The 16,929-nt window shown below is 53.3% G+C and overlaps 1 protein-coding gene across 1 annotated transcript in view; it reads right to left on the bottom strand.

The window, feature by feature from the left end:
• Positions 1 to 384: 384 nt before the first annotated feature.
• PLXND1 (plexin D1) overlaps positions 385 to 16,929 on the bottom strand; it is a gene marked incomplete at its 5' end in the record, with an annotated part of 83,890 nt that continues 67,345 nt past the window's right edge. Inside the window, 11 exons of the mRNA XM_010573104.1 lie at positions 385 to 566; positions 1,248 to 1,322; positions 2,266 to 2,406; positions 5,542 to 5,689; positions 7,149 to 7,312; positions 8,140 to 8,244; positions 10,006 to 10,040; positions 11,926 to 11,989; positions 13,065 to 13,168; positions 14,246 to 14,402; positions 16,428 to 16,574. Coding sequence (XP_010571406.1) covers positions 450 to 566; positions 1,248 to 1,322; positions 2,266 to 2,406; positions 5,542 to 5,689; positions 7,149 to 7,312; positions 8,140 to 8,244; positions 10,006 to 10,040; positions 11,926 to 11,989; positions 13,065 to 13,168; positions 14,246 to 14,402; positions 16,428 to 16,574 — 1,257 coding nt within the window. The remainder of the gene's footprint in view (positions 567 to 1,247; positions 1,323 to 2,265; positions 2,407 to 5,541; positions 5,690 to 7,148; positions 7,313 to 8,139; positions 8,245 to 10,005; positions 10,041 to 11,925; positions 11,990 to 13,064; positions 13,169 to 14,245; positions 14,403 to 16,427; positions 16,575 to 16,929) is intronic.

The following is a 16,929-nucleotide window of genomic DNA, read 5'->3' as shown; positions in this document are numbered from 1 at the left end:
TGCTCCGATGGCCTTTGCAGACTCTGCTTGTTACTCCCTGAGGCTATCCTTCTGCTTCACATCTATTGTTACGGCTTCTGCAGCCCTGTCTCTCATCCTGAGGAACCACAAACAGGGATGCAGGGTGCCACTGACCGCTCGGGCACTGATCAGAGGGAAGTGGTGAACTGAGCTTGCCACAAGTGTCACGTCTCCATTTCTGCCTGGCAACAGCAAATAAATTATGGGTGCCACAGTGCAGACCAGAGGGGTTTGAGCTGCTTGGAAAGGTGTCTCGTGGCTTCTTGTTAGGTGAGGGAGCCCTTCAGCCGCAGGCCAGGCCCACCCCCACCACGAGGCTGGTTTGAGAATGACCCTGGCAGAGGCGATCCATGGTGTATCCACCGCTGAAGGCAGGTTCCCTGTGGCACTGCGCTGCGGAGAAGGTCACTTCCAGGGCTGCAGTCGGCCTAGGCTTCGCTGCAGCACTCGTAGATGTTATCCTCCATGAGCGCAATCACTTGCTCAAACTTGTGCTGGAGCTGGGTGCGCTTCGTCGTGGGGTTGGCATCCAGGGCAGCCACAATCTGCAGGAGACAGGAGCAGGTGGGTGGCTGAGGCAGTGCAGGCAGAGGTGCCCACCCGCCAGCCCAGCTCCCCCTGCCAGCCCTTTCGAGCCCAAATCCCGGATGAATCTCTGATGGGGAGAGCCCACCCTGCCCCAGAGCCCCCATGCTCACACGCCCCGGCACCCCCCAGCTGTTCTAGGGCACAGCCGAGTCCCTGGGCAACGGGTGGGCGAGGAGGGGCACGCAGCTGAAAACCATCGTAATGGTACAGCTCACGGCGCAGAGCTAGTCTGCAGCGCGGGGTGCAGGGGGTCGGGAGCCAGCCAGGGCCGGTGCCTCAGCTGGGGGTGGCTGGTGGCAAGTTATTTTGGCTGTGGACTGTATCAGGGTGCTCTGCCCTCCTGAAAGCATCTGTGGGTCTACACATTGGGCAGCCCCGCTTCAGTTCGGTCCAGCCAAACGCTGTTAAAATCAGCCAGGAGTAGCTGGCCTCCTCTTCCAAGAAGTCATCAGCCAAGGGATAGGAGAGCAGGTGCACCTGTGTGTGCATATATTACATAAATGCGTGGGATTATGCAAAAAAACGTAATCCCTTTTCTGTAAGACTGGATGCTGGCATCTGACCGCTCAGTTACAACATACTGCTTGTTATTCCCTCCACAGGTACGCTGGGGCCTAAATGCAGCTGAACCCACTTACCTGGGAGCGGTATCTCTTGGCGTATTTGTATATCTCAGCCATGGCGACGTTGGTGTTGAATTCGTTCCGGTATTTCTTTACAAAGACAGAACAAAGAGGGGAGGAATATTAACATGATGCAGCAAGTGAGTTCAAGCCTAATCAGCAGGCATTAACTAGATTAAAAGAAGACTTTGCCTGGCTATTTTTGTTACTGTTGCATTGATGCAGCTGGACTTTTGACTTACTCCTTTAAGGAAGGTGCATTTGCTTACATCAGAAATGGTCCCAGTCTTTTTAAAGCCAGCCTTAAATGCCCACACCTGATAGCACTGTTCACCCCTCCATGCTCAAAGCCATTTCCAAGGATGGGGCAGTGCCAGAGCTGGGCAGAGGAATGCTGACGGAAAGCAAACAGTTGGTGGCTGAAGCTAAAACGCTGCGGGGAGCTTGTTTGATTTTGAGGAAGCTGTGGCGCATCACTGGCAGGACTTGGATCCAGAGCGCAGCTGCCAGCTCCCGTAGCTGGTACCAGGGCTGGTATCCCACACCCGGGCCAGCTGCCAGGGCCGGTTGCCAGCGGGCTGCCTGGGACTCGGGGCCGGCCCTGGCAGTTGGCGCCCAGGGGCCAGCTGGCCGGGGGGCTGAGGGACTGCAGAGATCCTTTTCCAAGCTTCCTGGCTCTTTGGCACTGAATTTCGCTTTCAACTCCCAGTGGTGCCAAAGCTAGTTAGGTTCAAGCTAACTCGTGGGTGTTTACTGCAGCTCTGGCAGTAATTGAAGATGCTTGGAATTAGGTCAGATGAAGTTTGTGCGTGGAAGTTTGAGGCAAAAATATCCTTTCTTGTTTGCTCCTTCCAGCATCTAAGCAGTAGCTGACTGCAGCCTATGTGCGCTCCCTGCCGCTCCCAGACTCCTGCTGTCAGCCGGAGCAGAGCAGGCTCGGCGCTCCTTGCTCTGGCGGGGCACCAAGCCTGCAGACCCGACATCGTCCCCGTCCCGGGGACACGCACCGGCCGAGCCCCCACCTCCGCCTTACCCGCGACTCCTCCGCAAGGTGGGCGTTCATTTCCTGCTCGCTGAGCGGGGGCATGTCGTGGATTTGCTTGTAGTATCGCTGCACTATCTTCCTATACTCAGGGATCTCCTTGGCATACAGTAGTTTATTGGTCGGGGAGTCCTAGAGCGAGGGCGAGATACCGAAATCAGACACCGTATTGTTCCTGGCTGAAAACTTCTAATCCTGTTTGTCTGACCAAAGCGCTAACCATCAGACACGGACTTCAGTACAGCTGGGTTCAGGAAACAGCTACGTCTTTGGTCCTGGCTTTACACAAACAGGACTGCGGTGGGACGGCACCGAGGCACAGAACAGCTAATGACAGAGGCGCTTGTTCGAACACATCAAGGTGCTGCGGACAGGTACCACCTGCCTGCGGAGCCACAGCACCGTCCCTCTGCCCTTCTTCCTAGCGTGAGCTAAACGTTTGTTAGCTACAATGCCAGTGAAGGTGGTCTATGATGTGAATGTGTTTTAATTTGGAGCAAGGGCAGGCTAAAAAGCATGCATGGGGTCAGGCGAGGTGGCTTGCTGCCAGGTGATGCTCTGCAGATGAGTGTAGCATGACTGTATTAGATAAAACACTTGTGCTCCGTGGCTCTGCATGTGGAAATTAGTAACAAGGGAAGGGCTTCTGCATGCATTTCCTCGGGTCTCTTGAGCAGCCAGCTTGATTTAAACTGAAGAACAAAGCTCTTTTACAAGCTGAACTTTGTCAGTTGAAATGTTCCTCTTGGATTTTTCATGTAGCTTTGATTTATTTTGCATTGGCTAACCCAGCCTGCCTGGCCTATATTGACTGCATGTAAAGTAATTAACAGAAAATACTGAGTTCTCTTGATTAATGTCAGCTTGGACAAAGCAGTCTCTTAACCTCCCAGCCACACAATTGGGTTGTACCAATGAAGGCATAACCCTGCCTGCACTCCTTGCAAACACAAGCACGAATGATTTTAACCTCAAGGCAATCCTGCCCCGCTGATGTCATTACCCCGGGAATGAACTTGGCCCACTGGCCTAGCATTGCCTCCCGAAGGGAAACAGACCCAGGCTTGGGGACACATTAGGGAGTAAGATCAACGTGTCCTGTCACCCCAGCGCTGGAGTGAGGGACTGCTCCCTGATGCTCTGACAGGTGGAGAGTGGAGGGAGGATCTTCAGAGGAGACAAGCACGGCAGGGCTCTAGCCATGGAGGCAGCATCTTCAGCTGTATCGGGCAGTAAATAAGGAAGCCCAGGGTAACTGCAATCTGCTGCTGCAATATGTAGCGTGGCTAATGCTGCAGGGGAAATGGGAAATGGGCACCAGGCTGTGGCACCAGATCCCACAGCAGTTTATTTTCAAACCCAATGACAAGACATTACAGGACTACAGCCAAGTTACAGAGCCTGCTGAAAACATTTTTTTTCTCCCTTAGAAGCACAAAAGAAACCCATGCTGCCTCTTTTTGAGTTATTTTTTAATTTGTGTCTGATTTGTCCGCTCTGTATTATGAAGAGATGGGTACTGATTTATTAACTGCTTGCGCACTGTAGATGTACGGAGTCTGAGTCTGCTCTCACATTTGCAGTATTAAGAGCAACATGCTGAAACCAGGGGAGGAATCCAGCCTGGAAAACATTCAGCGATATACTGCGTGTATATGCAAGCTGATTTTTAAGCTGAGGATTTATTCTTCCCACATTACTCAACAATTCCTTCACTTATGCTATTGTATTCCTGAAAAATGTTTCCATCTGCTGTCTGACTCCAGCTGACCCCTCTTCCCCTCATCCACAGCTTGACAAGGACAAATTTTAGGTGTTTCGCAACACATGCAAAAAAGAAGACCAAAACCCAAACAAACAAAAAATCAAGTGCTCATTAGATCTTCCTCCAGTACTAACCTCTCCCAGCGAAGGCTTCCTGTTGCTCTCAGTTTGGGGGCTGCACTGAGCAGCGCCCACCTCCCACCCCTCTCTCCATAGGGTCCCCTCTACGTCACACACCGCGCTGCTGCCAGCCTCTGCAGTGGGGGGGCAGTGGGGGACGATTTACAGCATTTCTTAATAAAACTTATTTATGTCAGGAAGTTTCAAATGTCAACACTGCACTCAGCCAAGCCAGCGGGAGAACAGAAAACATGCGCGCTGGACATCCCACTGCCTACCAGCCCCGCAGGATGGTGCACGGGAGCCCGATGGTGGCAGAGGAGACACGGCCGGGGCAGCCTCACGTTTGCTCGGAGCAGGCTTAGCTTCCTAGGCGGGGGTGCTGAGTCTGCCGGGCTCTGCCCACAGGCCAGAGGTGGCCAGCGTGTGATGGAGACACTGCCGCTGGTGGGGAGCACCAATGGCTCTGCTGGCAGGGCTGCGGCAGCACCCGCCGAGTGCTTCCCAGGTGCTGACGGATGGTGTTAGGGTGTTAACGGGATGGCCCCGGGCAGTCCCCACACCTCCACGTGAGCCAGGCTGGGTCTGTGCTGCCTGGGCAGGCGCAGCCCATGTTCGTGAAGGCTCGGCTCGCCTCCTGAGCTTCTCACAGGTCTCCCAGGTGAGAAGCTGTGCAGAAACCACTGACAGCGATGATTAAAGCTTCACCTGAAGCTACGCCATTTTCCATCCTGCCACTGGGAGTTTATATTGTCCCTCAGCTGCTGTTACGGGATTGTTATGCTAATGCTGTCCCCTAAACCAGCCCTGACTGAGGGACCTGGGCTCCCATGCCTGTGCCCAGAGCAGAGCTGACACCCCACGTGCTCACACAGGTACGTTACACCCCTGCCCGAGCCAGCTACAGAGAATATTCGTGGGTTCGTGCACCAGCTCAGCCCCTCAGGAAGCGTTACAGACCCTGTGCTGAGTAAGCTGGGCGCTCTCCTGCGACCGCAGGACAGGTCATACAGCCACTGGGTAACGCTGGGCACACGAGCCAGCGGCTGGGTCTCCCTCCATCGTCCAAGCCTTCTGGGCTGGGGCCTTGCCCTTTGTCCATCCTGCCTGTGACCCCGCGTTCCCACTCCCTGACCTCTGTTTGTGATGGAGGGGCTGCAAATTTCAAGCTCAAGCCTGAACAAAGTGGTGGGGAAGGGACGGGGAGAACTCATCCTTGGAGACAGCCAAAACTCAACTGCATGAACCTGAGCAAGTGGCTCCCAGCCAGCCCCGCTGCTGGGGGAGGTTGGACTGGGTGACCTCCAACAGTCCCTTCCCACCCGTACTGGTCTGTGTCTATGACTGCCCCAGCAGGAGCGAGATGTCCTCTCTGGACGGTACCTTGCCCAGCTGCAGGTCAGAGAGGGAGCAGGCGTCAATGAAGGCCTGAGCTATCACAGAGAGACAGGCGTCGATGTGGTCTGTCTTGTCAATGTCGAAGACGAACTGGGGGTTCTTCAGGATGTTGACCCAAAACCTCAGAGGTAGGCTGCAAAGGAAACAAGCCAGGAATACACACCGGGTGAATTTTTGTACTCCAGAAGGAGAGGGGAGGAAATGCAGGAAAGATGATGATAGAACATAAATAGTAGCGAGGAAAAAAATGAGGAACCAGGTTCTGCTATTTAATCACATCCTGGTAGCGTACGACCCCCTGCCTAGCTAGAGGGGCAGGCACACATTTTCACCCTGAAGAGACATTTCTTCAGGCTGAAGCACGCGGCCCAGACAGGAGACTTCATGTACAGTCTTGTCTAGGCGAGCGTATACCCTTGCTCCTTCAGCAGCTCCCTCAGCCAGCTGTGGTCCAGGAAAGACACCAGCAGGTTTGCCTGCATGGGGCTGTTGAATCAGGCTTCCCCACTTGCTGATTTTTGTAGCAATGGTGTCAGCTCCTTTTCCTTCTTCCCTAAGTAACTGTCATCTGGTTCTGATGGTAAGCCTGGCCCTGTGAAATGCATTTCATGTGTCTTTTTTTCTCTCTCATCATTTTCTCCTGCAGTTATTTCACTGCTCATTTGGCCACAACACAGTTTCAGTATGTCGCTCGTCCTTCCTACCATCCCTCCTCAGCAGCTGAGGAGTGAAAGCTGCTATAAGTCTTTGCTCTACTCGCAATTAAAGGTAATGAAGGATAGGCAAATCTGTAGCTCAATGGTTGTGTCTGCATGTCTGCTACCTCAGCCAAATTTGGTTTTAATTTTCACATGTTGGGCTGCAAACAGTTACTGTCCCTGCAGCCTCAGAAGCACTAAGCCTCTCCTTGACGCTCCCTCCAAGCTCCCTGCTCTCCCCAGTTAAATCTTCTGGTTTCTCCCCTGCTTTATTTCCCCCCTTCACTTCAGCTCTCCCACCCCATTCCTGCTCCTGGCTGGTCCCCAGAGCTGCGGTGCCCGCCAGCATGCTACTGTCACAGCACCAGCTCCTGGAGTCCTGCGAATACCCTGGAGTCTCAGCTTGGTTACAGAGATAAGCCGGAAAAAGTGCCCCCAAGGGCTGAAAAGCCAGAAAGCAAATGAAAAGGAGCCAAATATGCTGTTTTTAAAATCTCCATGATGTTTTAAGACCTGACTTGATTTTGGACTCCGTCTCCCACCTCCAATGCTTGGAGCTAACACCATTGCTGTCTCCCGTCATCCTGTCCCTCTTCTGTTTCTCCTTTAATTATTTTTATTAGTGTGGTAGTTTGTTCTGCCCTTTATCTGCCTATGCCTCTTCTTCCAGCTCTCTGTTTCCCTGAGCTCTGTTTGTTCAAAGCTCTCCAAGTCTGTGTTTGGCCTCATCTTTCGCTGCCCTCGCCACCACCCCTCCTGTTTTCCAAGTCATCTCTTCTACTTTTAGCAACCTAATGATTAGTCCAGGACACCAAGGCTTTTCAGCTGCTGCTCCTGAGAGATGGAAGGAAGGAAGGAAGGAAGGAAAGAAAGAAGAGACTTCGTCTTCCAAACCTGTTGGTCTTCCAGATGTGCATAGTGTCAGGGTCTGTGATCCCTCTTTTCTCTGCTTGCTCCTCTAGGAAGTCAAAGAAATACTTCACGGCCACAGGTGGTTTATCATCTCGGATACTGAGAATGGCTTTGAACAAGTCGTCCAGGAACTTCTGCAGCGTGCCCTGCGGGACAAGCGCACACAATGGAGACTGGGGAAAGCAGCAGCACCCAAGCCCAAGAAAACAGTGCGAGGGGCTGCGACTGTTGCGCACAAGGGGAAATCCTTTTCTGCCAGTTGGATAAATCAGAAGAGAAAGGGGATGCTGAAGCAGGGAGGGAAAGGTTTGTTTGTGCATAGTGATACAATTAGCTTGCATTTGGGTTTAATTTCTTTTGGCATCAAGATTTTTCTTTCTTACTGCTAGGATCTCACATCTGTGATTGTTCTGCATAGTAAATACAAAGAAGACTAGAGACTGCTGGCCATTCTTGTGATCTCTGCTCCAGTGAGGCATCATGCTGGGATTAAAGATGGGCTGGGAGCCCAACTGCTGGAGCTGAACACTTGCAGAGAGTGGGGAAGTTCAAATCTGAATTAAGATCGCACAGACATTCCCCCTGCTCCCAGAGCTAAGCACCATCTCCTTTCCCAGCAGGATGTCTCGCTGGGGAGATGGGTTCAGGTCTAAACTGTGCATCACAAGCCCTGAGGCGGTCAGCATCCCTTTCATGTGCACAGACCCCAGACCAGCCTGGGGAGATCGTGTGGGGCTTCACGCAACAGTGCTGCTTGCTGCTCTGAGGGCGAGCTGGAAAGCTGGAGAGAACCCAAGGAGCCAGTGGTGCCCAGCAGCCTCACTAAACATGCTCCAGTCATCCAGGACAGAGGAGTCCCACCACCTCTTCAGAGTGACTGGCCCCACAGCACTCCTTCCCTAGAGTAGCCTTCTTGTTACAGACCGCAAACAACAATCGTACCTGCCACGAATGAGGGCGTCCTGTCTCCTACCTTTGTGGAGAGCAGCCTGGTCAGGTAGATCTCTGGTAGGACTTTCTTCCTATGGCTCTGTCTGTGGGACTTCTTATGTTCCACTGATTCATCGGTTGGGAGAACCTGGTCCAATATAAAACACATGTTCAGAGCGCTCCTCTCTGCAAGTGTCACACTGAATTTTCCTTTAAGCATAGAATTTCAACTGCATATAAAATTAAATTAGAAAGTAGTTACTGTGTTATAAATACATCCTTATATGGCTTTAAAAAAGCAATTCATAATACTCAGTTTTTCTGACATTTGTTTCTCTTGTGTTCTTTATTGCCTCTCTCAAGCTAGACAAAGAAAATGAAGCAATCAATCTCTCTTTGGATGTTAGTCTGCTCGCCTTCCTGGTCTCTGTGCAATACTCCTGTGTGGCTGCAGTTTAGGCTCCCAGAAGCAATGCACAAGGCTTCCACGGAAACCAGCTTTTCTTAGATTTGGAAAAAGTGCAAGAATGATCAGCCAATATTCCTGCCCTGGCCTTTTTAAAAACAAATCTAAATATTCCACAGTCAAGTCAGTTAATTACTGCTCTATAATGACCTAGCAAGCCATTTAAGTCCATCTTGGCATTGTTTCACATATGCACATTTGGTTTCCCATCCCTTCTCCCTCCTTGCTCTGCATGTACACGTGTGTGAGTGCACGTGCATGCATGCATTGTGTGTTTGTACTCTATTTGAGCACGGAAACTTTACCAGAGGGGAAAAAAAAAAATCAGGCTATAAAATATTGTTGTTGTTGTCCATAACACTTTTTTTCACAACAGCTTTTAGCAACGTTTAGCACTTCGTACTTCCAGCATGGCGCACAAGCAGGAACTAATAAATCTCCCCAGCTCTGGGAAGCAGGCGGCATGCCAGGAGCTCCCGGTAGGTGACTTGACCAAGGCTGTGCGGGGTGCTACCGGCGGCGCTGCGCCGTGCTCCTGAACTCTCTGTGGCTGCTGACAGCTACATCAGGCACAACAATTATTTTGCCATCCTGGTAATTTTTTATTATGTCCCATAATACTAAAGCTTGTCTACAGATAACCTTTCTGCACCTCTGAGCCCCTCTGAAGAAAACTAACGAGCCCTGATCCAGCTTGTTCATCACATCTGACATTCCAGCCCACAGAGATGAATTAAATTAATATCAGCGAGGCTGAGAATATTTTCTCCTCTTTCATCATATACACTGGAAAAACAGGACCCATGGACTTACTTAAGTGCAGGAGAGAAGAGGGATCGCTGCATGCACACAGCCTGACTGGTCACCTCTTTGCTCCCAGGACTTTCCAGGCTGCCGCCTTCCGAGGGGATGTCTCCCGGACAGCCAGCCTGGCAGCAGAGGACAACCTGGCCCCCCTGCCTGGCTGAGAGCTCACCACAGCCCAGGGCCTGCCTGCCCCAGTGCAGCAGGGACCGGCTGCTGCCAGAGATGAAACAGCCTGTTCGGCACCCGTTTGCAGGGACAAAAGCAACAGCTTCCATTGTCTGCCAATGGGCAGCCATCGTAAAGGTGAAGTATGTTGAAATACACAGGAGATTAGATGGGCACCCCTCCACTGCCGCAAGGAGCCCTTCCTGCAGCGCCCTGCCAGCCACCCTGGGCTCGGCTGTGCCGCCCGCCTGCACTCCGCCAGCATCCTCGCTGTCACGGCAGCAGGAGAGATCTGGGGGAGTGGAGCCACCGCTGTGACCCGTCCCCTCGCATGCCGGTTCTACGCTGCAGAGCGGGTGTCCTGGAGCGACGGCTCTGCTCCCCATCAGCACTCCCCTGGGAGGGCAGGAGGGGAGAGCAGCCCCCCACCATGCAGCCGCCAGCCTCCGCAGCCAGGAGCTGGATACTTACCAAGTGGAAGTACTTCTCGGTGTCCAAGTCCTTCACTGTGAAGGAGAGAGAGAGAGAGAGAGACACGGCGGCTCAGTCAGGTGACCCAAACTGAAACCTGCTTCCGCAGATGCCCTCCACGTCAGGAGGCATTTCGCTTTCCCCAAGAACCCCAACACCGAGCTGGTGTTCCCACCCCAAGTGACCTCAGTATTTTAATTTGCTTTGGGGTTGTTTATTGCCTTCTGGCGCACACGGCAAGTACCTCAGGAAGTACTTTAAGGAGGACCTGACGTCTCCCAAGGGGCGTTTTAGGAAGGACCCAAGAGGGCACGAGAGCAGGATCAGCACAGGGGCACTCCTGCATTGTGATGCCCTGCTATGCCCTGCAGGCCCATGTGCCCTGGACCATCTCCTAGCCTCCTCATCGGGGCAGCTGCAGCCCCAAGCAGCTCCTCGCTCCAGCGGGTGAAAGGACTCCCACTGCAGAGACAGGCGCTGTGCAGGTAGCCTGGAGACAGGGTTTGAAACCCCTTGTTCAATGTGAATTTTTGTCTCCCTTGGTCTATTTTCACTCTCTGCACAGCCTGAAACCTAGAAATATGCTGGCAAGAAACTGAACATGTGTAACTGGGAGGGAAAGGACTTTTCCAATCAAGTGGTTTCAGATCCTTTCTTTTTTTCACTTTGTTAGCACAGATTGAACACAACCCTCTAATGAGGGTGTGAGATGAAAGGTGCAAACACCTCTACCTTAATGGCTGGGAAAGCACTCAGCACCCCAGCAATCAAAGAGAGGAGGATACTGGATAACACATGTTTAAAGTAAAACCACAAGCAGGACACTTGCACCTCCCATAATGTGTGTTTCAGAAATGTATACTTCCCAGACCTTCTTCATTTCTCCTGCAGAAGGAAAAGCAGGCACAAACCCCCACTTTTGCAAGTGACATGGAAAAGCCTTGAAGTTAGAAGGGGTGTGGAAGCCACCCACTCTCCACGATCAGTCCCAGACTCTTGGGGATCTGTGACCTCTCCAGTGGCCACTGCAGCTTCGACCTGCTGCCTGCTCCCCTGGTCCGGCTGGAGCTCCCCCACCTGCGCCTGGTGGGGAGCATTCGCTGCACAGGGGAAGGGGCAGCACACAGCCCGGCAGCAGCCATGGAGGGACGGGCAGTGACGGACAGGGCTATTCAGCAGCACTGACATGGATGTCCTCATGCTGTGGCCATTACAATCCCAGCTGCGTGCGGTCCAGTGTGCCTGCTCTGCCCACACCCTGCAGAAACCCTGCTTCCTGCACCTCTCTTCCCCCCGGGTGCTGGCTGCAGTTCAGGCAATGCCACCATGCAGGGCAGTCGTTAAAGTGCCAAGTATCTCCACTCTGCCTGTCTGTCTTGCCATCTGTCCCACCTGGGACAGTTGCACTGCCACTGCCTGCATGGCAGGACTCAGACCTGCAGTCCCCATGGGGAGCACGGGCACATGGCTCAGCCATAGCAAGGGGGAACCCCGTGGGAAGGAGGGAGGTATGTCTCCTGCAGCCCCATGGCTATCTCTGCCCCAAACATACACCACAGCATGGGCAAAGGGGGTTTGCAGGAGAGCAGTGGAGATCCTGCAGGACCCAGAGGGCTTCCTGAGCACGTCCTGGGCTGCCAGCTGGCCAGCTCGCTCGGTGGCCGCAGTCCCAGTCCGTGCTCAGTGTCTTCCCTGGCCCGACTGATGCCCAGCTCTGCCCAGTGTGCCACTACAAAAGGGTGCTCTACGACTGCTGGTAACGCCAGAGCCAGCCCTGCATGGGCTAACGCCACACCCCAGCGTCCACAGGCAAGGGGGCTGGCAGCCGACTCTCAGCATCCCTGGCCAGAGACGCTCCTCTAAAAACACAAGTATTTCTGCCCGTTCACCAGCAACAGGGGAAGAGAAGTGAGACATTACCTCTGCTCAGCGTGGTGTCCTTCTTGTCTGACAAACTCATGGCCAGTGATGCCCCTTCGGGGATCTGCAGAGGAAGGGAAGAGAAGCCTCGATGATGGGGGGGCCTTAATGGTGCCTCCCATGGAGCTGGGGGCAGCCCCAGTGAGATCCCGGGAGCTGTGGGATGCTGGTGCAGTGACTGCTCTGCCAAAAACGTCCTCTGTGCCTGCCCTGCCCTGCCCCTGCTCCCCAGCTTGGAAACTGGCAGTAACGGCACTGCCCTATGTGGAAAGGGTTTTTTAAATGCAAATACGAGATAGCAAGGTTCTCAAATCCGATGGGAATCAGGCAAATACATGTATCCAAGATACCTTTTTTGGATGCCGACACCAGGTAATTTGAAGAGGAAAGAGTGTTATGCTGTGCAGATCCTGTTTTGCCTTTCCCCAGAAGGGGAGAAGGAACCTGGCTGCAGCCTGGACCTGTGGGGCTGGTACTACCTCTGTGCTGCGGCTCCGGCTCTCAGTGCAGCAGGGCACCGTGCCAGCAGTGGGGCTCTGCAGCACGGCTGTTACACAAATAATAATATTAATAAGTACTTAGCTCCGTTCTTGATTTTCCATGCACTGTTACAGACCAGTGAGGATTATGCTCCCAGGCATACTAGGGAATATGGAAATCATATAAGGATTTCTGGTTTCATTTAATTTTAAAAGGAAAACTGGTCAAGAAAACAATTTGATTCGCTACATTTCCCCACATTTTTGGCCTCTGCTCCTCAATGGCATCCCTAGCCCCTGCTCTCAGGGCAGACAGCGACAACTGTGCCAGTGATTTCAGCAGGAGCACAGATCAAGAGCAGAGTGATACTAATCAGCCAAGCTGCCGGCCGTTGGGAATAGGAGCTTTTTTCCCTCCTCTTTCTGTTGTCAGTAATAACTTGTTTTGCATGAAGAGTGTTTAATTAGTTTCAGTGTGTTGCAATATTAACGAGTGTCTCGCCAGGGCAGATGTCTATTCCCCGGAAGCTCTCTCGGAGCTATGGCAACCTCCCTGCTAGTTCCTGATGATCCTGTTTTTGGAGGGGGAACCGCAGCTCACCCCTGAGGCCAGGCAGGCTCCGAGGAAGCAAAGCTTTCCTGCAGCGCTGGCAGGTTTACCTTGTAGTGTGCTAATGTGTTGAGTTTCTTCCTGCCGTCCTCCACCACCGAGGTGTCATCAAGGTCCCGGAGGATGTAGCTGTCAGTGCTGGTGGCGAACCACTCTGGACACAGAGAAGGGAGAAGTGAGACATCAGCCCGAAGGAGGCACGTGCAGTGGGGCCTGGGGCTCTGGGGACCGGCCACACAGCACTGGGGGGGCTGCACAGCCCCCCTGCCAGGGCTTCCGGGGCTCTGTGAAACCAGAGCAGACATTTAGCAACAGCGTCCAGGCTTAGCCCATGGAGCGGGGATTCCCAGACTAGAGAAGACCTGGGTGGAGCTGGGAGAGGTGACAAAGGCTCTGCTCGGAGCGACGGGGAGGAGCACATCTCCCCCCTTCCGCTCTCCCCATCTCACCCCGGGGGCTGTGTGGGACCTGCCTCATGGACCACCAGGCAGGTGAGATGCTGTGTGGCTTGCACGTGGCCACTGAAGGTTGGTGGCGGCTGCCCACCGGGCAGAGCTGGTCATGTATCTGTGAATGGGGGACACACCACGTGCACCAGCTGATGGGAGTGGGGTCCCGTCACCGCTCCAGCCCGGGGCGTTCTTCCCTCTGGCACTGACTACGTTGAACGTCATGCCTTGCGACTGCTGCCAGCCGGGGCACATCTCCATGGCGTGCTGCGCAGCACGGAGGCACCACAGACAGCGTGGGTTTCTCTCACCAGCATTGGGCTTGGATCCTTCTTAAATTTGGGGAGAAGGAGTCGGCCACTGGGTAGACAAATGACAGATCTGAATCTATGGCCAGACAGGAGTCCATGGGCTCAATTATGGCTGCTTATGGAGAGACATGTATTAACAAGCCACCTGCAGGCTCAGGGGCATTTTAGAGGGTTCCTGTTCTAGAGTTAACACTGTACACTTTAAAGGGTGCAAGTCCAAGCATCCCTCTGCTCCACTTGGGCTTTCCTAAAGCTTCTTTCCAGTTATGTGCCCAGTTATTCCTGCCCACCGGTATCTGGTCTCATCACTCATTCCTAAAGACCATCCTCAGGAAAAGGCTGCCCTGATGTCTGCCCTCTTGTCAGTGCTGCTTCAGCCACTGCCCTCTGTAGATACCAAGAGCTAGTGTGCAACATCAGGTGCTTCACCTGGGCTTAAGGACTGGCTGGTCCAATGCATCTGGTCCTTACCGAGGTCGACGTCTTCCACCCTTGGCCACTGGGAGTAGGGGACGTTCTTGCAAAAGGCCTCCAGAATCTTCTCCTTTACTTGGCTGAGCGTGTCTGTGTCCATGGCTCTGACACTCAGGGAGTCCATCCCGCAGCCTTGGAAGGAGACGTTGAGGTTCTGTAGGCAGAGGCCAAGTTAAGGGTGACCCGCCCAGTTCTGCTGGCTCCCAATGGTGCACGGAGCCTGCGGCACCCACACAGCTCTTGCCCGTGTGCTCTGGACCCCCTGCTGCTGGAAATCAGGCTGAACAAATGCAGTCATCTAGGCTTTACCGCCAGTGAGAGGTGCTGATTTATAGCCCCTGGAGGCTGAAGGCCCCTGTTTGTTGACGGAGCCAGGAGGACACAGGGAGCGACACTGCAATCTCCTCTCACGCTGCCTTGCTAATGGGCCTTAACCCTGACGCGCAGAGACCACCTCGGGGGTGGGAGGAAAGGTCAGCCCCCATAACCAGTCATGTCTGCAGCTTCTTGGCTCCAACCGGTGACTAATGGGACCGCCAAGGCTCATTGCTCAGCCTCTCCCTGACACAATGGGCCGAGCTTCTTTGTTTAAACAAGCTTCAAGCATGCTGCAGGCTGTGTCTGCTGCAACACTGGAGCCCACCACCAGCACCACCCAATAACCTGCTCAAGAGCATACTGAACAGCAGGATGAGCAGCTGCAAGGGGCTGCAGGCTGCTACAAACACCTGCTTGGACCTCAGGGATGCACAGCTACTGCTACAGTCACAGCAGAAAGCTGCAGGGCAATGAAAACGACTCTCTTCCTGTAAAAAATCCTCTCCTCTTTTGGGAGCGGCTGCCACTCCAGTCAAGCGAGGAGAGGCAGAGTCCAGGTGCCTCCTCCTCTCCCAAGCTGTGCAGACCCAAATGCTATGAGCGTGGCATCTCCCTCCCGCCCAGGGGCTTCACTCTGGGACAGCCTCAACTCTGCCTCTGCTTCTATCCTCTGCTTGAGGTACGGCCAAACCTGAGGGCAACGCTGCGCCTTCATTTAGTGGTGAATGCAACCCTGAAGCCATCTCACCGCCTGGCTGGCAAGCCCAGAGCGGGAAGCTGCAGATGCCAGGAGCATTGCTTGTGCATAAGCACAGCTGCCTCTTAGGAGGACACTTGGTACACCTGAGAGTTATGGCTGGGATTTTCACAGCCTAGAGGTTCCTTTACAAACGCTGCTTTTCAGTCTATCGGGATACAGAGTCAGCATCCTTGACTATGAACATTGTGAATGCACAGGTGAAGTCCAATTTTCTCCATAGCATTAAATGAAGATGTTATTTCACATTGTATACTATGCAGGTGTTTTTTGAAGCAGAGGTTCAGCTACCAGCAATGTGGGGGATTCCCAGTTAGTTAGCACTAACCCTGCAGTTGCTCTCCTTCCTCCAACATACCCTGTTCATACTTTCCTTTCTCTTCTTGCAAAGTAGGAAGCAGCCACACTTCCCCTGCTCAGACTTACAAAGTTACCATTTCTCCCAAGAAAGCTAATACTTTGCGCCCTGCTGCTAACCCCTCTTGGTCTGCACTGTAAATTTACAGGTCAATTGGTAACAGGAATCTGCAGAGGATGTGGAGCTCGAACCTGCTCTGAGTTACGGTGATGCACATCTGGGGTAACCTACTGACTTCAGTGAAGCTGCTCCAGATTTATGCCAGGTAATTGAAAGCAGGATTTGACCCAGCCTCTGGAAAGGCATCTGCTGAATTCTGCATCAGGCACTGGAAGGAACTGAGGCCTTCACACGCACAGCCCTTGTCAGTCCTGTTCCCACAGGAGGCATTTTGCAGAACCGCTTTTCAGCATCACTCCTGTAACAGCCTGGGCAAAGCCCTCACCCCAGGACTCAGGTTTACAGCCAGCACCTTCCCGCTGCTAGTGAAGATGCTCTTTTGCCGTGAATAGTAAACCTGTTGGTTTAACTCTCTGAATATGGCAGAACAAATTTTCTTACCTCCCTCTACTCCTACAGTCATTGTGAGCCTTGTTCTGTAGTCGTGAGCTTAGGCAGCAGCAAGGTGCCTGCGCAGGTGTACAATTTATGTGGTTATCGCACCTGCATGTGTACCAAATCAGCCTCTTGCACAACTGCCCTGCTGGGGTACGTACCCGTCAGACCCCTGGGGTGTAGGTACTCACCCTTGGCTTTGCCTCGATGTTCTCCCTCAGGAGCCACTCCTCATTGAGGGTGTACCTGGCTTTCCCCGTAATGGCATCGATGGACCCTTTGTTAATCTGTTGTTTGATCGCACAGATCAACAGGAAGAAGGGCTCTCCCACCGTCTCCTGGGGAAAGGAAAGAAGACCAAGTAAGCAAACTGGACCTGGTGGTGGTAACTCCTTCCAGCGGTGTGGCAGGGACAGGCTCTCCGCGGACACTGAAGGTGCCTCCATACATCAGGGAGCAGGACTGGTCCACCCCAGGTGCTGCGAACCCCTGGTGGGTACTCAGTGCCATGGCCACCCAACTCCCACCAGCATGTCTCTGAGGCTGCTCACAAGTTTTCAGACTTGTGGCAACATGACAGCGCAGACAGGGAAGAGGACATAACAGCCGACAACAGCTGCAGGTGATTTTCAGGGAGGCTGAACTGTGCTTGTCAGCATCAACATATCCCATCCAAGTTCTACAGCAAGTACT

Source organism: Haliaeetus leucocephalus, unplaced genomic scaffold (assembly GCF_000737465.1).
Source record: "Haliaeetus leucocephalus isolate CR32 unplaced genomic scaffold, Haliaeetus_leucocephalus-4.0 Scaffold2, whole genome shotgun sequence".
In the NCBI taxonomy this organism is placed as follows: domain Eukaryota; kingdom Metazoa; phylum Chordata; class Aves; order Accipitriformes; family Accipitridae; genus Haliaeetus; species Haliaeetus leucocephalus.
This window is presented reverse-complemented; position numbering and strand designations above follow the sequence as displayed.